The sequence below is a fragment of the Mauremys mutica genome, chromosome 4 (genome assembly GCF_020497125.1).
Source record: "Mauremys mutica isolate MM-2020 ecotype Southern chromosome 4, ASM2049712v1, whole genome shotgun sequence".
In the NCBI taxonomy this organism is placed as follows: Eukaryota; Metazoa; Chordata; order Testudines; family Geoemydidae; genus Mauremys; species Mauremys mutica.
The window spans coordinates 145,614,473-145,639,485 of NC_059075.1; the positions used below are offsets into that span (position 1 = coordinate 145,614,473).

Below are 25,013 nucleotides of genomic sequence, written 5' to 3' on the forward strand. Positions count from 1 at the left end.
TAAGAATCACCATACTGAGTTACACCAATGGTCCATTTTAGCTCAGTCTTCTGTCTTCTGACAGTGGCCATTGCCAGATGCTTCAGAGAGAGTGAACAAGGCAGAGCAATTTATTGAGTGATCCATCCCCTGTTGTCCAGTCCTAGCTTCTAGCAACTAAAGGTTTAGGGACACCCAGAGCATGGGGCTGAGTTCCTGAACATCTTGGTTAATAACCATTGATGGACCTATCCCCCATGAATTTATCTAATTCTTTTTTGAACCCAGCTGTACTTTTGGCCTTCACAGCATCCCTTGGTAACAAGTTCCACAGATTGACTCTGCATTGTATGAAGAAGTACTTCCTTATGTTTTTTTTTAAACCTGTTGCCTGGTTCTTGTGTTGACCCTTGATTTTTGTGTTATGCGAAGAGGTAAATAACACTTCCTTATTCACTTTCTGCACACCATTCATGATTTTATAGACTTCTATCGTATACCCCCTTAGTCATCTCTTTTACAAGCTGAACAGTCCCAGTCTTTTGAATTTCTTCTCAGATGGAAGCTGTTCCATACCCCTAATCATTTTTTTTGCCCTTCTTTGTACTTTTCCCAATTCTAATATATCTTCTTTGAGACGGGATGACCAGAATTGCATGCAATATTTAAGGTATGGGTGTACCATGGATTGATAAAGTGGCATTATGATATTTTCTGTCTTACTATCTATCCCTTTCCTAATGATTCCTAACATTGTTAGCTTTTTTGACTGCTGCTGCTGCTGCACATCAAGCAAAAGGCTTCAGAAAACTATCTGAACAATAACTCCAAGATGTCTTTCTTGAGTGGTAACAGCTTGTTTAAAACCCATCATTTTTGTATGTATAGTTGGGATTATGTTTTCCAATGTGCATTTCTTTGCATTTATCAACACTGAATTTCATCTGCCATTTTGTTGCCCAGGCACCCAGGTTTATGAGATCCCTTTGTAATTCTTTGCAGTCAGTTTTGGACTTCACTGTCTTGTATCATCTGCAAACTTTGCCACCTCCCTTGTAGGGTGGTGATAGGCTGTGAAGTGTAGACAAGTAGCTTTTCTTTGATGCTTTAGAGAAGGAGGAGCCAATGGAGGCATGCGAAGAGAGAGTTGACATAGTGAAAGTGAAGGGCTAGGAAAATGATCTTTGTAGAAGCATTCTGAATGCATATGAGCAGAGCAAGGCCAGAGAGAAGGCTCTTGCAGTAATTGTGATGTAAGATGATGAGAGCCTAGTTTTAGCTGTGAGGGTGAATAGGAAAGGCTGTGTCTTAGGGCTTGTCTACACTGGCAATTTACAGCACTGCAACTTTCTCACTCAGGTCTCATTGACGTGTTTTTTTTACAGCGCTGGGACAGCTCTCTCCCAGTGCTGCGTTGCGACCATACAAGCCACGTGAAAGTGCTGCCGCGGCAGCACTTTAGTATTGCCAGTGTAGACTAGCTCTTAGAAATGTTAGACAGAAAGAATCTGCAAGTTTTAGACATAGCCTTGTTTTGAGGACCTAGAGACACGTTTGAATCAAATACAACACATGGGTTATGGGTCTGAGTAGCAGGCAAGATACTACTGTTGTCTTCAGTTAATCAAAACTCCCATTGACTTCACTGGGATCATCATTTCACTCTGTGTCTAGAAATAAAAACTTTGGTCCTGATGTATTGCCTATTGAGCAATGACGCTTATGTCATTATAACTGTTCCAGTGCATAAAGCTCAAGCAGATAAACATTTAACAGAAGGGGATTTAAAAGATGTACAAAATATCTTCAGAATGTTGTGACTGGAATATAGGGAGTGTCCCAGCTTCTGAGTAGTCAGGATCATTTGCAGACAGGTTTTTGGTTTTTTTTTTACAAGAAAGTAGTGACTTGACACACAGAATATTGTGTTGTATTCTAGTTTTTTTTCAGTATATATATATTTTAACATATATTAGAAGGCAATGCACAGACCCTCTTATAACACAGAAAGCAGCTGTTTCCTAGTGACTAATCTCTCTAAATACTGTAAAACTCTCTGTTTTAACCTTTGCCAAATACATTAATTAATTTTTTAGAGCCATGTATGTGGGCTGTGACTCAAAATGAACTATTCACCTGCAATCATTTACTTTGTTGACAGTCAAAACCACCTATGAATATGGGTATTAGTATTGATACATCTGTAGCTGCTTTGCAACAAAAAATTACTCCCCCCCCCAAATATAAGATTTGAAATCCTGGCCCCATTAGTTTTGCCATTGACTTTAATGCGGTCCAGATTTCACCCAGGGCTCCGAGTATCTGCTATTAATTACCATTTCATTTCAAAACAGACAAGTGATAGTTTTGAGTGCTGCCATTTTTGATCTATTCAACAACAGAGGTACCTAAATTCAGAGACCATTCTGAAATATGAACCTTAATTACTGAGCTTGCTAGGGAACTAAGAATAGTTGTTGGCCTGTCTCTTTTATGACCCACTTATAAATCCATGCATTTAATAATTTTGCAGCAGTACGATTAAGATTTAAAATCCATGTTTAACCTTTACTAATCATTTTATGTTTTTGTTATATCCCTGCATACCTTGGGAGAGTCACTTCACCTCTCTGTGATTCAGTTTCCCCATTATTAATATGCGGATAACAATACTTGCCTCCTTTGGGAAGTGGATTGAGGTCTGTTGATTAAGAGCTAGTATAATTATTAATATTGTAATAAAATGCTACTTAAAAACTAATATTACAACTAATTAAAGAGATTGATCTATACTACTCTCATTATTACTACATTATGAGTGTTGTGGTGGTGACTGAAATCTATCAAAGGTTGGGGAAAGTCCTTTATAATTTTCACCAGATAGAATTTCAAGTCTGAACTTCCCAGGTCTGGCGCCAAATGGTAAGTATTCAGCTTGAAGCTCATCATCGTCCAGTACAGTCATATTGGGGTTATAAACCCTTGGTGCATCATATAGTCCTCCTGATATCATCAGTGTGTCATCTGGAGTAGTGTATATGTCAGCTGTAAAATATTGAAAGCATTATTAAACATTATTAAAATACTATGGGGAGAAATGTAGCATATTCAAGCAAATCACAAGGCCTAAAATCTTCACTGGGCAAAGATGTAGTCACGTTGTACTACTATTTTGTGTATCTGTGGATTGACTATATATGTTAAAGTAAAAATGGAAATATAAACAACCATCATTGTTCCAGGCAGTAATCCAAATAGCATAGGAGGCAAATGAAAAATAGCAAATGAAAAATTAGCGAATCTACTACTTTATAATCTGTGTTTTGATTTGTACATTCTTCAAGTAGTAAAGTGGTAGAAATGATCTGTTTCTAACAAATTGTGAAGCTGATCAGAATATTAATAAAATAACCTTAAATAAAAGAATAGAAGTACCAGAAATCACTGAAAGAATGCCAAGTTGTTTTGGGTGAGTGGCATTAAAAAAGAGGGGGTATGATAAATGTAGAAGTACTTTGACAAATCTTCACGTTTTAATGGAATATTTTCTCAGTCAAGACCTGAATGAGAGACCACCCAGATGTGTCATTTTAACACAGGATTTTATTAAATCCTTAATTGCCAGCCAGTTGCCCTTTCAATAGTCCATGAAAGATGTTATAGTAAGTACAAAAATATTACTATTATTACATGGGACTGTGGGTTTATTTGTATCCATTTAGTCAGGAAAATAGAATATTTTAGAAGTTATAATTTATAATATTGAAGCATTTAACTACTGAAGCATTGATGCATTTACCTATGCATTTTTATTTAAGTTTTTAGACTAAATTCTGCTTGGTTTCCCCAGATCCATGTTATGTGTCCAGTCCCATTCAATTCAAGAAGATTGTAGTTATTGTACCATTATCTGCAAGAAGTATAAGCAGCACAAGCATATCTCTAGCTGTCATTTTCTCAATGCTTGTATGTGTTAGCTATACAAAGAAATATTTGGATGATTCTCTGTCAATGGCTTTTTAATTCAAATTTATATTAGTGATTCTGTTGACATCAATTTATTAGGCATATTTGTGATTCACCTCCTTTAACTCAGCTAATTTATACCTGAAGTACATACACATTATACATTTGTTATACTACATTTTATTTTGTGAGCTTAATCCACCTAACCAGTTCTCGGGGGGATATAGCCTTTCAGAACCTGATCTTTAAAGCATCTCACCAACTAGAGATAGGCACAGTTTGAAAACTATAACCCCATTGTACCTGCAGATACTAAATAATTACATGTTTTCAGTAAGTGACCCTAATTACCAATGAAAAAGTCTGATAAAATGAATTATCAAATTTATTATCAAAAATAAATTGCTGATGTTGAAAGTGTAGTCTCATTTGCATTTGTCACCACTGCTATAGTCAGTAGAAGACAAAACAATGACTAGAGATAAAAAGAGCATTGAGAGGGAAATCTTTCTTAATTGTTCTGGGGACTTTCTCACTAATGCGTCCCTATTGTAAGATAAACAAATAAATATATTGGAAGATTTCCAGATTTATTTGTAGGATAGTGTGCCAGTACAAAGGATTCTTTGGCTTGTTACAACGTCATCAGCAGCTCTGAAGATTCTCTCTAATTATACACTGTGGCAAGATTAATAAGCAGATTTTTGCCAAAACGATCACTGGCTGTCTTTTCAGTTCCCATTTCATTTAAAGTTATGGAAGTATAAGCCTTCCATTAATGAAATATGCTCCAGTGGATGTAAGCCAAGATTCTGTAACAAAAAGTCCCTGGTACCCATATGCTTTCTTGCTTTCATAAATGACAAATATTATTTGCTGCTGTTCCTGCTGCTGTGGAAGCACTGGTGCTAATGTTGACATTGGGTGAGGTGTGTGTGTCATGCATTCTCTGGCCTTGTCTTTACTGCTGAAAAAGTTGTTTTACCTTGGGGTAACTAAAGCTATCTTGATATAAGCACACAGTAAAAATGGGGCACTTTGGTTTTACTGCAAGGTAAGGTAAGGTCAATGCCAGATGTGGGTATAATGCTAACCTCTCTAGTTTATCTTGCAGTAAAACTAAAGTGCCTGGTTTTTATTGTGTTTCCAGCCTGAATTTGGCTAGCTGTTTTAAGCATCTAAAGATGCAAATACATGCCTAATAGTGTTTTTTTTAAAGCCCCTAGGCAGGTTAGATGTCTAAATACCTTTGAAAATCTGGCCCTATGTGTTTAAGGATTTTTCATTGTTGCTATTTCATTTAACATAATTAATTTCATTTAAACATAAAACACACACATAAATATTAAGTATAATAATATACATTCTGGGTCAAATTCATGTTTCAAAACCTGCCTGCCTAACTGTCCATAACAGTTGTAATTGGAAAAGATGGTAAGTTCTCACTTCCTGCCCAAAAGTCACATCTTCAGCAGGTGTAAATTGGTGTATTTCCACTGAAATAATTGGAACAATACTGCTTTACAACCACTGAAGATCTGGCACTTAGACCATTTGGTAACATTACTTTACCCAGTGGTTTTCAACCTGTGGCCCACGGGCTGCTTGCAGCCCAATCAGCACACAGCTGCAACCTGTGTGACACCCTCAGGGCTATACAGGTAGTATATATATCAGGGGTCGGCAGCCTTTCAGAAGTGGTGTGCCGAGTCTTCATTTATTCACTCTAATTTAAGGTTTTGTGTGCCAGTAATACATTTTATCATTTTTAGAAGGTCTCTTTCTATGTGTCTATAATATATAATTAAACTATTGTTGTATGTAAAGTAAATAAGGTTTTAAAAATGTTTAAGAAGCTTCATTTAAAATTAAATTAAAATGCAGAGCCCCCCGGACCAGTGGCCAGGACCCGGGCAATGTGAATGCCACTGAAAATCAGCTCACGGGCCACCTTTGGCACGCGTGCCATAGATTGCCTACCTCTGATATATATTGTGTGGATGCAGTCCACATAAGACATAGAGAGCTGCATATGTGGCCCACAGTGGTAAATAGGTTGAGAACCACTGCTTTACACTGTTAAAATGTTACCACCTTTTCCCTCAGGGGTTGCTGCATTTCATTACTGGGGGAAGTGGTTGCCTTGAATAAACAATTTGTAATGTGCACATGTAGAATGCACATTTGTTATATGTATCAGAGGGGTAGCCATGTTAGTCTGGATCTGTAAAAGCAGCAAAGAGTCCTGTGGCACCTTATAGACTAACAGACGTTTTGGCGCATGAGCTTTCGTGGGTGAATACCCACTTCGTCGGATGCATGATCCGACGAAGTGGGTATTCACCCACGAAAGCTCATGCTCCAAAACGTCTGTTAGTCTATAAGGTGCCACAGGACTCTTTGCTATTTGTTATATGATACATCTTATTAAAAATATGCCAACCTGTTTCAGAAGAGGTGTCATATAGTGGGTGATGGGAATACTGAGCTCTTCTCTTCCTGTACTTATCAAGACTGCATATGACAATTGCTAGAACAGCAAATGTGAGGATGCTGCTGAAAATAATGATCAGAATGGCCTCTGAATTCCTTAGATGAATTCCTCCTGTTTCAATAAAAGAATTTAGAAAGTTGTTCTTATTTCACAGCTACAAAAACAAATCTCAATCTTTAGGTTTCAATATGGCAATACAGAAGGTTTTCATGTGCTAAGTATTAAAGAGACAGATTCAAATTCTAACCTCTCCCTTAAAAAACCTCCCTAAAATAGACTTGAACTCCCTTAACCTCCAAGCTGCCATGGGGCAACCCAACAGCAACACACCCAAGATGCTATGTTTATTCAAATGAGTCTTGTAGTAAAGTCTGGTTATTTTATTATTATTGTGGTGAATTTTCAAAATAAATGTTTCAGTTTGGGTTTGACCCTCCCAGGTTTACTGTAAATATATGAAAGCAGATCAAAGATATAGCACATGGTCAAAATTTATAAAATCAGGGTACCTAAAGTTAGTCAACTAAATCCATATTAGGTGCCTAAATTAAAATGACCTGATTTTCACAGCGGCTGAGGACCTGCAGCTTGCATTGAAGGCAATAGGAATTGTGGGTGGTGAGCCCTCTAAAAATCAGGTCATTTTGACGTAAGGGCCTAAATAAGGATATAGTTATCTAACATTAAACCACCACACTTTAAAATGTTGGCTTACATGATTATTTATCTTTGTTATGTTGCTAGCATAGATCCCCAATACCTGTTCCATCAACCTGTGCCTGCTTTTCAGGAGGCATGGGTGGCCCTCTTTCTCATACTCCTTGACACCTTGGCTCAGTATGTCTCTTTGTTTCTGTCCTTTCCTGTCTCTGCTTTCCACCGTCTCATCTTGAATTTTTTCTTTTCTATGTAATTTTCAATCTTTGGTTTTCCATTAATTTTTTTTCCCCTTCCCCTCCCAGGAAGACTCCTTCTCCTCAAGTCCTCCACTCAACAGAAGTTACATACTTTTGGGTGTCCAATGGTAGCTCTTGCAGCTGAGCTGAGTTCATGGGAACAAAGAAGAGAAACAGAATTGATGGTCTGTTCCCAGGACCTGAGGTCTGAACACGTAAGCTGGGAGGGAATGTTGGTACCCGGAAAGCAGCTAACACTTGATACTTGTTGACACATTTGTTGTGTGTACATGATGAACCTCAATGCCTGATGCCGTTGTGCACACAGTGAACTAGTTTGACACCGCAGGTTAGGAAATGCTGCCATAGAATCTAATGACACCTACCTGAAGCCTGTGTTGTAGGAACTGAATCCAAAGCTTTGCTAGTATTTAGTTGTGTGGCTGTAGAAGATTGAGCTGTTGGTTTCAATGTGATTGCAGACATTCTGGGATTAGAATCTTTATCAGTTGCTTGATTAAAGGTTGAAACTGTAGGTGATGTCATAACAGTGTTGAATGTAATAGTAGTATCTGAAGGGCTGCTAGTGTCTGTTTTGAGGGGATGTAGAGTGCTTCGTGCAAAATGTGACAAAGTTGTTAAAGCCAATGAACTAGTTATCTTTGCTGTCACGGCAATTGTATTCCAACTGGAATTTATATTCTGCACTGTGGTTGTATTAACTGCTTCTTTATCTGAAATGGTAGACATTACAATACTTCTAGATATGGTTGTATTTCCAGATACATTGGATATTGCTTCTGTTTGCATGTCTTCATTCATGGGGGGAGGCTGATCTGAAGCCTGAACAGAAAACATCACTACTGTATGACAAATCAAAAGAAGCTTGACACACACACGTTGTATTCCATCCATTATGGCTTCTCACTTTTCCTGCTCAGCTGAAGATTTACCCTTCTCTGTGCAAATATACAAACAAACAAAATCCATGAAGATAAGCAAAATAGATTAACTTAGTGTCTGTGGGCTAGTTCCTGCAGGAGTTTTGGGTGATGGCTGTGCTAGTAGCTGGGCTTTATTACTTGGGATTTGAGGGCTTGCTTGTCTACACAGGGACACTCAGGAAAGTAAAGATGAATTAAGGTAGTAAAATTAAAATTAATTAAGGTGTGAAGTTAAAGCAAATACTCTGCAGTATTCACTTAAAATGAACTGTTTCTGCAAATTTTCTTGTCAGTAATATTCACTATTACCACTGAACTTATTTTCTAGATTTGCAGAAAACAAGGGTGGGCAGGGGTGGGGGTGGGGGAGAAGGGAGGGGAGGGTTGAAGGAAAACAAAGTTGAAGCAAATTTTGTTACAAGTGTGAACAAATATTAATGGAAAATTGTTTGCAATGCTCAGCTAGTTTCTGTGTTTACCATAGGTTCCTGTTAAAACATTTAACTGTCAATCACTGTAGTTTCTATTATTATAAGCTACAAGCCTTTTTTTAAGCATGGAAAATTGGAACATTACCTATTATTGCAAAATTATTAGCTTGCTTTTATTGCTTTAGCCCAGAATGCCAGTATTTGGGGATTTAGATATCAGGCTTTTTTTGTTTGTTTGTTTTTGTTAAACAATAGAATAAACTAGAGTTGATAGAGTACCTGACACAACACTACACACTGTAAGTCAAACCAACAAGTTGTCTTGTTAACTGCAAAGAAACCCCAAATTTACAAACTCCAAGTGAAATATCAAACACTTTTGGAACTTAAAACTAAAGTGCAAACCAAGCATGTCCAAGTACTTCCGGGTGACTCGTAGCTGAGAGCCGACATTAATGACGCAATTACATTCCACACACTTTGTATTCTCTGTCTTAGTGTTCAAAATAAGTGGAATTTTTAAATGCCATATGGAAATATCAAATCAGAACAAATTTTACCAAAATAATACTTTCAGAACTCACCTAGCCTATGAAACGCGGTGGCACTCGTACCTGCAGGTAGTTCTGAGTAACAGATACACTGTCTTAGCATGTTCCTGTTTATTCAGACTCTGGAATACACTCAGTGGAGGGCAGGGTGAAACACTGAGGTGTCTCTATGGTAACCAATGGAGTTGCAGTGGAGTTTTGAGATTAGTCAGGGATAACTGCACTAGGGTTGGGTTCACCTGTCTATGAATCTATCCAGGTCACATTACAGGAAGGTGTGTGTGTCACGCTAGCAGTTACCAATAACTTAATTTCACAATAGTTTTAAAAAGCAGCTTTTGCCGACCTAGAGACAATTTTAGACTCTTGTAAAGAATATATGTAGCAATCCCGTCAGATGTTTTCCCTCAGAAGTGTGTAGGTGTTTAAATCTTCTTGCTAATAGCAATACCATTCTCTGATCAGAAACAGTGAGTTTTAGAAAACCTATCCGACATGCATGATAGTTACAGTAAAGGACAAATTAAACCCAGAACAAAGATAATACTCAATGCAACTTCTAAATACAAAAGGACTAAAAAAAATTAAGGTACAGGAAATAAATGAAAGTACTAAAACATGACCCAGGAAAAGTGAAGCTCTATTATCACTAGACTCCAGGGACTCTTTCCTTCTTGTGGGTGTCAGTATTATACCCAGTTCTTGACTGCCCATTTCTTCAGCTAAAGCAGATTTTTCAGCTTTCTCTTTGTCTCTAATCACCTGTGTTTTTGGAGTCGCATTCTTGGAGATCAACAGTAAAAATTCAGAATTGGGGAGGGATGTGAATTTGATGATCTGCAATGTACATTCTTTTCCATCTTTCACACCCCTATGTTACTCTGAAGAAGGTGCAGAGATGAAAATCCAGATTCTCATTTACACTAAGATCACTTTATATCATTGATAGCTTGAAGGGGCTTTAAGATGGGAATAAATTATATTTAGTATAAAAGAAAATCAGTCTCAGAATCTTTAGGTGAGCTGGTGCTTGTAGGTCGGAAGTAAAAAGCAGATGTGACTGCATGTTCTCTTATTTAATGTGACACATTGTGGTACATGGAAAGATAATAGGCTAAGTTCTGCTCTCACTGATCCTGAAGCCAAAGGAACAACTCTGGATTTAGGACAGTGTCAGTGGTAATAGGTTTTTGCCCAGTGTGAGTGTCCTGTTTTCAAGGCCAGGTTTCTTCTCTTTATCCATCTCATATGCTAGTTCTCTGGGAGAAACACAAGTTTATCACAGTATCAGAGGGGTAGCCGTGTTAGTCTGGATCTGTAAAAGCAGCAAAGAATCCTGTGGCACCTTATAGACTAACAGACATATTGGAGCATGAGCTTTCTTGGGTGAATACCCACTTCGTCAGATGTGGGAATTCACCCACGAAAGCTCACGCTCCAATATGTCTGTTAGTCTATAAGGTGCCACAGGACTCTTTGCAAGTTTATCACAGAGCATGAAGCCTTTTCGGGGGCAGGTTTCATCCATATATCTACCTTGGATTCGGGCACTAAATCAGCTCTTTTCATTCTGAAAAACCCTCCTGCAAAAAGGCCACTGCTCTTGGCTCACTCTCTCACAGCAGCGCTATTAATATCTTGGATGCATAAGAAAAGGAGAAATGAACTTACCAGTAGAATCCCCTTCCTGATTTAAGAGAACATCTCTTACCTGTGCTAGATATCCTCAAGCCTATTAACTGACTGAACATAATAATTGTTTTGGCAACACTCACAGGTAGGTGAATCATTAACATGCCATTTTGCATTCATAGTACAAGTGGGAAAAAGGACCTTTTGTTTTCCCAGGTAGTTCAGGTCAAACCGGCACCTGAAAAACAGTGGGTAAAAAATCTTATCTGGATAGATTTGGATAGATCAGGGGTCGGCAATCTTTCAGAAGTGGCTGCAGCCGTGCCCCCCCCCCCCCGTTCCTCCTGCCCAGGCTGTGGCCCAGCGCCCCCTCTGGGGCTCCTGCAGGCTGCAGTGGATGTATGCAGGCGCCAGCCCCCATGTGCCCCTGGCTCCCCCCTTGCCTAGGGTTACCATATTTCAACAATCAAAAAAGAGGGGAGAGCCCTGCCCTAGCTCCACCCCCATCCACTCCCTCCCACCTTGATTGCCCTGGTCAGAACCCCCAGCCCCCCCCACTCCTTGTCCCCTGACTGCCCCCTTCTGAGACCCCCCCCACCCTAAGTGCCCCCATAGGACCCTACCCCCTACCTGTCCCCTGACTGCCCCAACCCTTATCCACCCCCCACCCCCACCCCCAGACAGACCCCCGGGGACTCTCGCGCCCATCCAACCACTCCCCACCCCCTGACAGGACCCCCAGAACTCCCGACCCATCCAACCCTCCCTCTGCTCCCTGACTGCCCCCAGGGACTCCCCTTACCAGGCCAATGCTGGTCAGACATTGGCTCCACGTGGAGACAAAAATCCACATGGAGTGCTGAGGCAGCGGGAGTAGGGGAGCTGCGGGAGGGACAGCGGTGGCTCACACTTCCGGGAGCCACAGAACCCGAGCATGGTGAGGGGGGAGCCGGGGGTGTGCCTGCCCGGGCTGCAGCCTGGTGCCCCCTCCAGGGGGGCTTCTGCAGCGTATGCATGTGGGCGGCGGTCCCCATGCGCCCACTGGCTTCCCCCTCGCCGCGCTTGGGCTCTGCGGCTCCCGGAAGTGTGAGCCGCTGCCCATCCCGCAGCAGGCTCAGGGTCCCACGCCCCGGCGGCTCACACTGCAGGCCTGGGGTTCCGTTCACTCAGCTGGCAGCGGGCTGAGCGGGGCCGGCATCTGGGATCCCGGTGTCACGCATGCTGTAGGTTGCCGACCCCTGGGATAGATAAAGGGCTGACATACTACAAAATGACTGGCAAATTTTCACTGTCACAATGTCACTTGACAACTCACATAACAGATTGTAATTAAAACAACTTGTGAACAGCAGTGCAATTGAAATAAACACATGAAATCCAGAAAGGCCAAAGCAGAAATTTTTTTGCCATGTTTGTTAACAACTACATTTAGCAAAACAGGTTGAAGATAAGTTTGGAAAGTTACTTATTTTATAATAAAACCCAATTTGAATAAAAGTTGGTATTTTTATTTTACAGAGACCGTAATATAAGTTTCCTACCATTGTATTAATTTTTAGATAAAGTTTTTCAAATAAATGTTGGTATTTGCATTTCAGTTCAGAATAGTTTATGGGGCATACATAACCTGCAAATGGAGCATACCTAAATTGTCACAGAAGGAAATGCATAGAGTGCTTCCAAAGCTCTAAGACACCCACTTTCCATTGTTCAACAGCTTGTTTTTTAGTTTGTTAAAAGGCAACAAAATTAAAGGGAAATTTGTTTACACATTGTACAACTAATTTGTAGAACTTAATGCCACAATATGTCATTGAAACCAAGATCTTAGCAGGATAAAAAAGGATTAGACATTTATATGGATACAGAGCACATCCACAGTTGCATTACATGGTGTCATAACTATAAAGGGAAGGGAACAGCCCTCCTGTGTACAGTACTATAAAATCCCTCATGGCCAGACCAAAATCCTTTTACCTGTAAAGGGTTAAGAAGCTCAGGAAACCTGGTTGACACCTGACCCAAAGGACCAATAAGGGGACAAGATACTTTCAAATGTTGGTGGGGGGAAGGCTTTTGTTTGTGCTCTTTGTTTTCGGGGTTGTTCGCTCTTGGGACTAAGAGGGACCAGACATCAATCCATGCTCTCCAAATCTTTCTGAAACAGTCTCTCATATTTCAAACTTGTTAGGGTACATCTAGACTACCCGCCGTATTGGCGGGTAGCGATCAATTTCTCGGGAATCGATATATCGCGTCTCATCTAGACGTGATATATCGATCCTCAAAAGCGCTCCCGTCGACTCCGGAACTCCACCAGCCCGAACGGCAGTAGCGGAGTCAACGGGGAGCCGCGGACGTCGATCCTGCACCGCGAGGATGACAGGTAAATTGATGTAACATACTTCGACTTCAGCTACGCTATTCACGTAGCTGAAGTTGCGTATCTTAGATCGATCTCCCCCCCCCCAGTGTAGACCAGCCGTAAGTAACAGCCAGGCAAGGTGTGTGAGTTTTATTTTTGTTTTCTCAACTTGTAAATGTTCCTTTTTGCTGAGAGGATTTTACCTCTGTTTGCTGTAACTTTGAACCTAAGGCTAGAGGGGGTTCCTCTGGGCTCTATGAATCTGATTACCCTGTAAAGTTATTTTCCATCCTGATTTTACAGAGATGATTTTTACCTTTCTTTAATTAAAAGCCTTCTTTTTAAGAACCTGATTGATTTTTCCTTGTTTTAAGATCCAAGGGGATTGGATCTGGACTCACCAGGAATTGGTGGGGGAAAGGAAGGGGGATGGTTAAATTCTCTTTGTTTTACGATCCAAGAGGTTGGATCGGTGTTCACCAGGAATTTGGTGAAGAAATCTCTCAAGACTATCCAGAAAAGGGAGCTAGTATTTGAGAGCTTTCCAGATAACTCAGAAATCTGGATGGTGGCAGCGAGACCAGATCTAAGCTGGTAGTTAAGCTTTGCGGTGTTCATGCAGGTCCCCACATCTGTGCCCTAAAGTTCAGAGTGGGGAAGGAACCTTGACACATGGGTTAAGAACAGCCATACTGGGTCAGGCCAATGCTCCATCTAGCCCAGTATCCTGTCTTCTTACAGTGGCCAATGCCAGGTATTTAAAAGGGAATGAAGAGAACAGGTAATCATCAAGTGATCCATCCTGTGTCGCACATTCCCAGCTTCTGGCAAACAGGCTAGGGACACTTCAGAGCATGATTTTGCATCCTCACCCATCCTGGCTAATGGCCATTGATGGACTTAACCTCCATGATGTTCTTTTTTGAAATCTTTTCTAGTCTTTGCCTTCACAAAGAGTGGCAAAGAGTTCCACTGATTGACTGTGCATTAGATATACTTCCTTTTGACTTACTAATGTGGATTAGGAAGAAACTTCACATATGGGCAGGTTTCTCCCTAATTACCCGCTAAGTGGTTTCTTGCACATTCCTCTGTAACATTTGGTGTTGGTCACTGTCAGAAGGTGGGACTGGATTATATGGACTATATGGTCTGATCCAGTCTGGGAATTCTTGTGTTTCTAATCCACTGAAACATGTCATTGCCTTTTTTTAAAAACAGATATTATTCTATTCCCTTTGTAAGGAATCAGCATAAATAATAAGGCTGAGTAGTGCGAGTATGAGATACTGACCAGACAGCGAGTGTGTGCAGACAGGGAGTTGGAAATTAATGGAAGTATCACTCAGGGACATCACGGATTAACAATTCTACAATAAAGAAATGTAATCTTAGGAGTCAAGAAGCCTCTCTGAGGGGAATTTGCTCTTTTTCACATTGTGATGGGATGTATGCCCCCCACAGTTAGTGAAATGGTTAATGTGGGTCTGAAAAGCTAATCAATCCATGTTGTTGCAACTGAAGGGAGGGCCAGACCCAATTACAGATGAGTCCCAACTTCAGAATGAGTTAGGCGGTTAATATAAAGAGAGGAAGCACAGACTAGAAGGAGGCTTCAGGGATAAATTCTGCAGTGTTTCTTTGCAAGGTTCCCAGTTGTATCTGAAGGCAAGACAGCAGATAGAAGGGTAAGAGGCAATCCTGGCCTCCAATGCTTGTATCTGCCTCTGATGTTTAGTTCTGAAGGAGAGATGAACATTCATTGGTACTTCCAGCTTGTCCTTCAGAAAGGGGTGTAGTGTCCTCTCCTTCCCAAATACATGTGCACACAAAATACCCAAAGCTAGGACACATTCCACTGAAGTTCAATGGCTTTTATGAAAAGAGGGGGTCAAACTGCAAGTACCTTGAGGTTTAGTGCATAAGAGCAATAGAACTTCACAGGCTCAGCCTTCTCTCTGGACAGATTAACGTGCAGCAAGAATGGTTTCTTGATAGCAGATCTAAATACATGCTAAAATTACAGTTGTGATCAGTGATGAAAAGTTGCGTAGACAAGGCTAAAACCTCACTTCCAGTCATTCTGGCTGCACACAGTGCTCTGTTCTGTATAAACAACAATAATTAAGCGGATTATGTTGTATTTTCAATATCTAAATGGAGATAGTTATCATATGCTATGCAACGAAGAGAGAGTATTAGTGTTGAAATCCTTGGTTGGTAAGGAAATACAGCAGCTAATCCTGGAAGCGGAGGAGCAGAACTGTGATCTGTGAATCTTTGATTACAAAAGATTAGAGCTAGAAGGAAACATTAGAAGAGATTACTCTGAGAGCCCGCGATGGACAAATGGACTTTGAAAATTCATCAGCCACAAACATTTTAAATGTGAAAGCAAATGTGTCTATCTCTTTGCTAGGATCTTATTTCCCTTTGTCACTGGAGCTCTGCATTGGGATGGTACTGGCAACAATTCGCCAACCATAACTGTGATCCCGTTCCTGACATTTTTCTTCTGCTCAACCACCTAAACTAGCCCAATACTCTGGGATCTAGCTGCCTTGTTGCTAAATGTTGGCTTTGTCTCCAATTCCAGTATTATCTGCAAACTTGGAGATTTTTTTAATTCCAAAACCCAGAATCTTACTTATAATAGTATGAACAGATTTACTCACACTGATTTTAGGCTAGCTCACTCATAACACCTACAAAATTTGCTGTCATTGCTTCCTCTTGTTAAGCTAGCTTTCCATCTGCCTCCTTCCTCCCACTTGATATTCTCTTTCCCGATTCTATCTTGACATTAGGCATTGGTCTCTGTTGTAGATCCTTGTCAAATGATTCAGTGAATGCCAATGTATGTATAGAATGTCTCTGGCCTACCAATCCTGCATACCAAACCAAATATTTTTATCCCTGATTTGGTTCCTACCATTGTGATCACCCATAACATTTCTTGTGTAGCAGCAGCACAGAGGCTTTCACTTCATGAAAGTGTAGATTACTGATGTCAGAGAACTAATTGTTTTGGTTAGCAGAAAGGCTAGAGATAAATAATTCACAGTGTGACCGACTGTCACTGAATGCAGCTGAGAGCTCGAGGGCTGCAGTGGCACATTGAGAATCTGTATAACTGAGCAGGCACCAGGTCAACAGTGGGACAGGAGGAGAAATCGATCTACAGGAGTCTTAAGAGTAAACTCTGGACTCTACTGGACTATTCAGGGAGATGCTTGCAAAAGCAGCTTTATGAACTTAAGGAAATGCTCTTAGACCATAGCAGCAGGAATCAGAGAGGCAGTCAGACAGGGACCTAGCTGCAGTGAGAGGAGCCCCAAGTTTAGAGAGAGGCCCAGGGTGAAAGGGAACAACATTGTCCAGTGCACAAGGGAAGGCTGCGCACCACCAGTTTAATGGCTTGTGTAAGTCACTGGAGAAAACAGCAGACTTATATCCTGTCTGATGAGGCCTCAGGTATGTCAATGGTACAGGCAGAGAATTGAGCCCAATGGTAGCAACGGTGAAAAAGTCACTAGTCGGGACATTGAGTTGCAATGAACAAATGTACCACAGAAATACCACCAGGCACAATGATGAATTATGCTCCACTGCTCTTCATACAACATGCCCGGCTCTGTGCAATGGCTCACTGTAGCATTGAATTTATTCATGGAGTTCAAGGTCAAAGGCCATTAGATCATCTAGTTTGTCCTGTATAACACAGCACAAAGAATTTCACCAAATTATCCCTGTATAGAGACCAATAATGTGTTTGGCATCCATTCTTGATACAAAGATATCAAGAGATGAAGAATCCACCACGTTCCTTGGTAGTTTGTTCCAGTGGTTAATCATTCTCCACATTACAAATGTATGCCTATTTTTAATTTCAATTGTTCTGGCTTTAGCTTTGAGCCATCAAATCACCTCTATACTCCTACTCACTGCTCCTGTTTCTACATCCATGGGTCATGTTAGACTTTTTTTGCCACAGTGTCAGACTGACAGCTTAGGTTGCATTGTTTGTCCACTGTGTCTCCTTTTCAGAGTCATTGCTTTCCAGGAACAGTCCCCCATTCTGTAGGAGACATTTGCTCCTAGATTTCTGACCTTGCATCTGGCTATATTAAAACACATTTGTTTGAAAGGGACCAACTTTCCAAGTGATCCAGATCACACTGTATGACTGCCCTGTCTTCATAGTTATTTGCCATTCCACCAATTTTTGTGTAATCTGCAAATTTTATCGGAAATGGTTCTTTTTACTTTTACTTCCAGATCATTGATGAAACTGTTGAAAGCAGTAGGCTTAGAACAAATTCATTTGGAACCTCTCTAGAAACACCCTCCATTTGATGGCGATACTCAACTGACAACTGTTATTAGTGTTGCTAGTGCTGCTGTTCTTGGAGCATCTGTGTATTCTGCACCAGCGTAGATTGTTGATTCAGCACACCTCAATGTTACTCCTAAAGAAGGACTGTAGGCTTGGTTCCATGGCGAAGGCTCAGCGAAGGTTTATTATCAACAAGGCATGGTATCAGAGCTCCACGTACCAAGCTGCAGGTTCACTAATGCATTTTCTGCACTTTATTACTTCCAATTTAAATTGATTGCTACTTGATTTCCCTTTTTCCATTTGTTTATATATTTCTAATTGCTGCCTTTATTTCCCCTCTTAACCAGGATGAGTTTTTAACCCAAGTTTTCCTCGTTTGTGATTGTAGAATTGTGGCTCTTTTGGACATGTAATGAACTCTTCTTAAGCAACTACCAATTTTCATTCATATTTTTGTGTCTAAAGGTTTTTTTTGTGTCTAAAGGTTTTCTCCCAGTCAGTTTCACTCATAATATTCTTCAGCTTTGGAAAATGATCCCTTTTGAAGTACTTAGCTGGTTGGCTCTGTCCTCTGTTTGCTCATACTAAATGTAAACAGCATGTAATATGGTGAGGGCACATTCATTCCTTATCCACTGGTTTCCTTATGTCAGGACCAGCAGATACAAGTACAACCCCAACAGCCTGGGGTCCTATATGTAAAGGACTTTGAGATCTGTGGGTAAAAGCAGGGGCGGCTCTAGCTTTTTTGCCGCCCCAAGCACGGCAGTCAGGCAGCCGTTGGTGGCTTGTTTGCGGGAGGTCCCCAGTCCTGCGGATTTGGCGGCTTGCTTGCGGGAGGTCCGCCGGTCCCGCGGCTTCGGCATACCTGCCGCCGAATTCATGGGACCGGCAGACCTCCCGCAGGCGCGCCGCCGAACACTGCCTGACTGCTGCCCTCACAGGAACCGGCAGGGCGTCCCCCACGGCTTGCTGCCCCAGGGACGCGGTTGGAACGCTGGTGCCTGGAGCCACCACTGGGTAAAAGGCACTAGTTGCTCCCCAACTGTACCCTTTGCAAGTATGCTGTGAAGGTGACAGGTGTCAGATGCCAGTGTTTTGACTTGTGCAGGACTGGAAGAGAGAATCTAGATAGGACAGGTGTCTATGAAGTTTTTGCATCTCGCTGGATTTTATCTCCCCCTTACCACATTTTGGAGGAAATATGTTTTCTCTTGCGTTGACCTTTTCTATCCTTTCTGGATCTCAGTAGAAACTCCAGTGTCCTTGTGCATGCTTATAAATATTAGATTTTCTCAGGCAGGAACTTTATTCCCTAAGACTAAAGTTTTATGCACATACACTCACATGTATAAATATATATGTACCCACACAAACAGTATATCTAGTTACATTTTAATTATATCAGGATAAGAAAGAGTTAAATAGTAATAGGAGCAAAATATCAGTATTATAATTTTACTGCTGAGGCAGCATGGACAGATGTTACTGAGAGTACAATTAATACAACATTCATACCCTTAAGCCAGAAGGAGTCATGCCTAATTCCTGGCAGGTTATGTAAAGAAACCCATTATTAGAGACCCCTGGGAAATGAAGGGGGAGGAGTAAAAAGTGTTTTTTCTGACATTATGGTATAACTGAAGGACTACCCCAGGACAAAGAGACACGTGCTGCAGTCTGAAGTTATGGCAGTGAGGTAACCTAATGTGCCAGCGAGTGGAGTAGCTTGGCATTAGTCTGGGCTAACTGGATCCCTTCTGCCCAACTCACTCTGTGCTCACCAAAGTCAAGTTAATCTTAATTGTATTGAATTTCTCATGTCCATGTAAATGGAGAACTGGGCTGTTGCTATGTGACATGTTTTGGATCAGATTCACGAAAACTTAACGGCAGCTAGTGGTTACTGAGGATGTGTCTGGGATGCTAACAGTGGAGTAAGAACCAGCAAAGCTCTAAGGACAAAATAAATGAGATAGGAAGGCAGGTTGGCTACTGATGAAACAGGAGAGCGCAACAGCCCTACTATAAATGAGAATGCACATGTCTCATCGAGGCCAAGTCACATGCACCCACACAACCCCCTTAGCCACCCAGACTGCTTCCCCAGGATCTGTCCAGTCTCCACTGGGACCTGAGCACTCCCATTTCTAGACATTCTTCAGACATAGTTTTTCATATGGTGCTTCTAGCTATGCTGCATATAGCTGTTTATAGAGACTTGATTCCCTTTGGATATGACTAACTTCTGAGTCATTTATTGCCATCAATCTTTTGCAAAATAGGTTCAATGCCCAAATAATTTCTGTATCTACTTGTGTGGGTAGATTAAAACTCCTCCCACGTGAAATGGTGGAGTGACAGGAATTTTTTTCAAATTAACTACAGTTTTAATCTTACTAATTTTGGACTAGATTCACAAAAGGACTTAGGCATCTAAGTGCCATTTTAGGCACCTATATTCCAGAATGAAGCCCCATTGGAATTCACAAACCCCATAATCTGCCACTGAAGCCAGTAGATGTCACAACTTGCTTAGCACCTAAATTTTTGCAATAAGCATTCTCTATGTGCCTATATTTCTGCATGTGCACTGCAGCCCCACCCCTGGCCTCTGGATACCTAGGCCCCAGAATGATGCATGAGCTGGGGGAAGATAGGCATTCCTCTGCCAAAGTTGCCTGTGGGGATTGATCTACTAAGCATGGTCGTAGTTCATCTACTAAGTTGGACCTCTATAGGGGAGCTTATGCAAAATGGTTGGGTGGCAGAGAGGACCGCCCTCCTAACTTTCAGCTCGCTGGTTAGAGTACACAACTGGGATGTTGTGCAACGCCACCCTCCCCCGAGTTCAAGTCCCCCCTCTACCTGAGAGGGAGAAGAGATTTGAACAGGGTTGTACTACCATTCAGGTGAGTGCCTACACACAAGGCAAGGGGATATTCTGATGTGGGTCACCATCAGTCTCTGCTGTTGAAGCTGTTCCATTGTGAATAAATAATTTTTAAAAAGTCATTGGAACAGGGAGACTGGATCCTGGGTCTCCCAAGTAGTGCTCTAACCATCAGGATAGAGAGTCATTCTAATGATTGAGATCTCTCATGCTCTGGCCGAGTGACTCATTATTTATTTATAGTGGAACAGGTTCAACAGGACAGACTGAGGGAGCCCCCCATATCAGAATATCCCATATATAGCCAGTGAGTGGGGCACTCATCTGAGAGATGTCAGATCCTTTCTCACCTCAGGTGGAGATAGGGCTTGAGCTGGAAGTCTTCCACATCCCAGGTGAATACACTAACCACTTGCTAAAAGTTATGAGGGAGCATCTCCTTGCAAAAATGGTGTAGTCACCTAACCACAAGAGAGAGTTTGCAGCTGAAAATCCCAAGCAAAGTGAGGTGCTGAACTTCCTGAGTGGAGCAGATCTTAGGACATCTCCCTCTTCTTGGAATCTCCCATTGGCTAATTGAGATGGGGAACTGCCTAGCATGCTGACTTTTGCGAATCCCATTCTGGGATGTCAGTGTCTCCCCATTCATTGTACAGGGAGCCCCAGTGCCTGACTTAGACTTCATTAATCCCAGTGATTTTCTAGGCACCTGAAAGTTAGATGTGGTGATGCTGAGTGGCACCATGCCTAAGTTTCTTCCTGAATCTAGCCCTTTCTGTGCCTGCTACTGCCTCTCTTTGTTATGTCTATCTGGTTTCTGGTCACACTAGTCAGTGGGAGCCAGAATTAAGTCCTTCTCCAAAATAAACAATTAGGGAAAAATAAACATCTGTAATTCCTATAGCAGCCCTCAGTTCTAAGCATCCAGGTTGGCTATATGTCCATGGTAGTCTTTTTGTCGTGATGTTACTGTCCTAACTCATCAATAAAATCTTTTTTAAAGCAACACTTGGTTTAAAAGGCTGAGAGGAAAATGAGTGTTAAAGTAATTAGATTTCCAGTCCCAGTTTCCATGTGAGGATATAATTGGAACATTTGTTCCAATTACATTTGCTTTATAGTTCAGTATGAATTTTCAATAGATAGGTTTGAGATAAGAAAGCAGCAATTCAAATGCAATTATATAAACAGTACACTCAGCCTGGTATTAGCTTGGAGAGTATAAAGCACAGTGAGAGCTTGTGCTAGGTCACAGCCTCTCCAACTCCACAATGCAGACTCAGGCTCCTGTACTGAGGAAAGATTCAGCTGCCAACAGGTTGGTCTTTGCAGGTTCAGCATTGTTGCAGCTACTGGGTGTTGTAACTGGACCACATAATGGCTTTGGCTGGGGAAACTAGAAGCTGAGAGAATTCAGAGGGTGATGTCCATAAATTTATAGACACTGTCAGTTCAACTTTGTACTTCGGAGGCTGTTGAGCAGACCTTGGAGCTAATCAGAGCTTCATTCTAGGGATCCCTCAGCATGTATGGGAAAGGTCAGCAGCGCTGGTAGATGGTTGATTGATTTGAACTCTTTATTGATCTGTCTTTTGTTGTCATTTACAAGAATGTTACTTAATTACTGACAGTGTGCATCTCTCACCAGCTCCAGTCAGTGGGCCTCTACTTAAAACAGCCAATTGGAGTGTCAGAAATGTGATGATGTAGTCTGTCTACACAGCCATTTCTTTTCATTCTTTCACCATTTTATAGGACTCGCTTTCTTTAAAGCCAATGGGATTATTTTGGGTTTTGTGTTTGAACTCTAGAGCTCATTGTTTCTTTCATGTGTCACATTTCTTAGATCCTTTAGTAGGGAGGGTTGGGGAAACTTCCTGCTATTTTATTGTATCAGCATTTTAGGACTCATTAACAGAAAGCTCTGTGTAATGGGATTTAATAGGAGGAAGTGAACATGAGATTTGCCTCATTGTTCCATGTTTTGGCACCCTGCCTCTGGCCAGCAGTCAGTACTATTTCAAATAAAGGACTGAGGGTAGTGGAACTTTGTCAGGTTCTTGTTAGACATAATTTCATTGTCTTTCCCTTTTGTGAATAATATAACTGGTTCCCCAGTGGCTTTTCAGAACATGGCAGGAGGCCACATCTAATGCTTTCTCCTTTGATATTTTGTCTTTTCATCTAGCATGAGTCCCATCTTTCTGATGTCCCTTCTCTTTGGCCTGACTTTTGGGCAGGCAATGTCTTTTTGTGCACCCACTGAGTATATCATCCACGTGGAAAAGAGAGAATGTGCCTACTGCCTGGCCATCAACACAACCATCTGTGCTGGATTCTGCATGACACGGGTACCAGGCGCTATTCTGTTCTAGGCGCGTGCTTCTATTGTGCTCACTGCTGTGGTATGAACATCTGAGCTCACTCATTATTTCCTCTAGAAAATCAGCGGGACAAACTATTAATCTCTTAGGTTATTTACAATAGATAGAAAATCACACACTTGCCACATTTGGCAAATCATTCAGACACAGAGGCGATGGAGGGAGGGGGGAGAAGCCATCTGATGGATCAGGTGCCTATAGCAAAAATGTTGTATTAGCAGATTGGCGGCTACTGCTCACGTTGCAATGGCTTCTTCTCCTATGAATTTGGGGGTTAGGATGGAAAAGAGGTTCTTCTCCCACTTAATGAGGGACAGAATTTTTTTAAAAAAGAACAGGAGTACTTGTGGCACCTTAAAGACTAACAAATTTATTTTAGCATGAGCTTTCGTGAGCTACAGCTCACTTCTTCGGATGCACAGAATGGAAAATTACTAAGTGAATTGTTTCAGTAACTTCTGCCTCATCATGTGTGCAGCTGGTAAGTTAATGCACTGATCACAGTGATGGCAGTACAGTGTGGGGAGAGAGGTGTCTCTTACATAGGCAAGTCCCATGCTACCCTTAGAGCCAGCACCTAAAATTCTACCCTTAAACCAATAGGCAGTCAGTGGAGGTCACGGAGCTCTGGTGTCACTTGTGGGTTTACTGCTGAGCCAGGCAGCAGGTGCAGCATACTGTGGAAATCTTCATAGAGATGTGGAGACTATTCACATGCAGATTTTCAGTGAGGGATCTCAGTAGAATTACTCTAGAAATGCATCCATTACAGTCTGCTGGGAAAGATGCCTGCCTTCTGAACACAATCCGAGTGACTCAGGGAGGTCTTGTCACTGGGTCCTTCAGTAAAACAGAATAACAACATCTCTCTTTTTTATTTTTTTGTAGGACAGCAATGGTAAGAAGCTGCTCCTCAAAAGCGCCCTGTCCCAGGATGTGTGCACATATAAAGACATGGTGTACAGAACAGTGGTACTCCCTGGCTGCCCACGACACACCGTCCCCTATTACTCTTACCCAGTGGCAATGAACTGCAAGTGTGGTAAATGTAACACTGATTACAGTGACTGCATTCATGAGACAGTCAGGACAGACTATTGCACTAAACCACAGAAGTCCTATAATGTGTGAGCTTATTACTGAATGAGGTAGAAATGTACCTTCTGCCCCACAGTTAGCTAGTGGCTATAACTGACTCATGAATAAAATTGTATTTCACAACAGATCCGCAAGTTGGTCTGTAGGATTTTTTAATCTAAAGGAATCCTAGCAAATTTACTGTTGTATCACCCTGAGCAACTGCAACACTGGAGGGCACTGGTGGAAGTGAAGCGAGGCAAAAAGGATAAAAATAATTGGTGTGCAGGGAGGAGTTAGGCATTGCTAGGGGGATGCGCCCTGGCCTATTGGATGATGTTCTAAGATGTGGTGATGCTGCTGTGTCATCTCCAGGCTCAACACCTGATTGTGATTATTTATTTTGGATCTGTTCCATGCCCCTTGGTGCCTTCTAGCCTGGGTCACTGCAAAGTGCTCATTTCCTCTTTGCTCTCAGGTGCTGACATACATGTATACAGCTTAATACTGTCTGTCTGAGAGATGCCTCTCCCCATGTGTAGTGTCCTTGGGTGCGCAAGCGATATGTCCGTGGCTTTAAACATCTGAGGTTGGGAATTCCAGAATCAAGGACTTTGCATTGAAAAAAACCCCTTCCCCACTTGACTGAAGGAGCCTGGGTTTGTTGAGCTTTATGGCTTATCTGTAATTTATGTTGAAGGGTAAAGGGAGTGGGGGTAAGTTGAACCTTCTGTTTGAATTTTGCTTGTAAAGATTATATGAAATGTGGTTCGGACATATTGGGTTTGGGCACTTCAAAAAAATAAATAAAATAGGTGGCACATGGTCCTCTCCCAATGTACATTAAGTGGAATTAGACATGCCCTGCTCCTCAATTTGGGGTCTACACCCACTCTGTGCACAGTAAGTGGCAGCCTTCTTTTAGGTGCTGAGCAGGCATGGGTGAGGAGTCTGTGCCCACTCGTAGGGAAATAAGAGAAGGTGAATGAATGAATTTTTGCCTCACTGTGAACCCCTGCAGATGTGAAACTGCAACAGGTGCTCAATGGTAAGCTATAAATA

At 41.6% G+C, this 25,013-nt stretch overlaps 2 protein-coding genes across 5 annotated transcripts; one reads left to right on the plus strand and one right to left on the minus strand.

Annotated features, from left to right (window-relative positions):
* Positions 1-1,912: 1,912 nt before the first annotated feature.
* LOC123368844 lies at positions 1,913-10,970 on the minus strand. Of its 2 annotated transcripts, none has more exons than XM_045014005.1 (4): positions 10,933-10,970; positions 7,722-8,294; positions 6,389-6,550; positions 1,913-3,024 (listed from the first exon to the last, which is right to left on the minus strand). In XM_045014005.1, the coding sequence occupies exons 2-4, from the start codon at positions 8,248-8,250 to the stop codon at positions 2,792-2,794; spliced, it is 924 nt and encodes a 307-aa protein (XP_044869940.1). In that variant the 5' UTR covers positions 8,251-8,294; positions 10,933-10,970; the 3' UTR covers positions 1,913-2,791. The 2 variants fall into 2 exon arrangements, with proteins under 2 accessions (XP_044869940.1, XP_044869939.1); XM_045014004.1 differs by lacking the exon at positions 10,933-10,970 and adding an exon at positions 9,295-9,401.
* On the plus strand, positions 7,387-24,626 carry TSHB (thyroid stimulating hormone subunit beta). Of its 3 annotated transcripts, none has more exons than XM_045014008.1 (3): positions 7,387-7,540; positions 22,679-22,841; positions 23,763-24,626. In XM_045014008.1, the coding sequence occupies exons 1-3, from the start codon at positions 7,461-7,463 to the stop codon at positions 24,003-24,005; spliced, it is 486 nt and encodes a 161-aa protein (XP_044869943.1). In that variant the 5' UTR covers positions 7,387-7,460; the 3' UTR covers positions 24,006-24,626. The 3 variants fall into 3 exon arrangements, with proteins under 3 accessions (XP_044869943.1, XP_044869945.1, XP_044869944.1); XM_045014010.1 differs by having other exon boundaries at positions 7,416-7,550; XM_045014009.1 differs by lacking the exon at positions 7,387-7,540 and adding an exon at positions 21,520-21,808 and having other exon boundaries at positions 23,763-24,622.
* Positions 24,627-25,013: the final 387 nt, after the last annotated feature.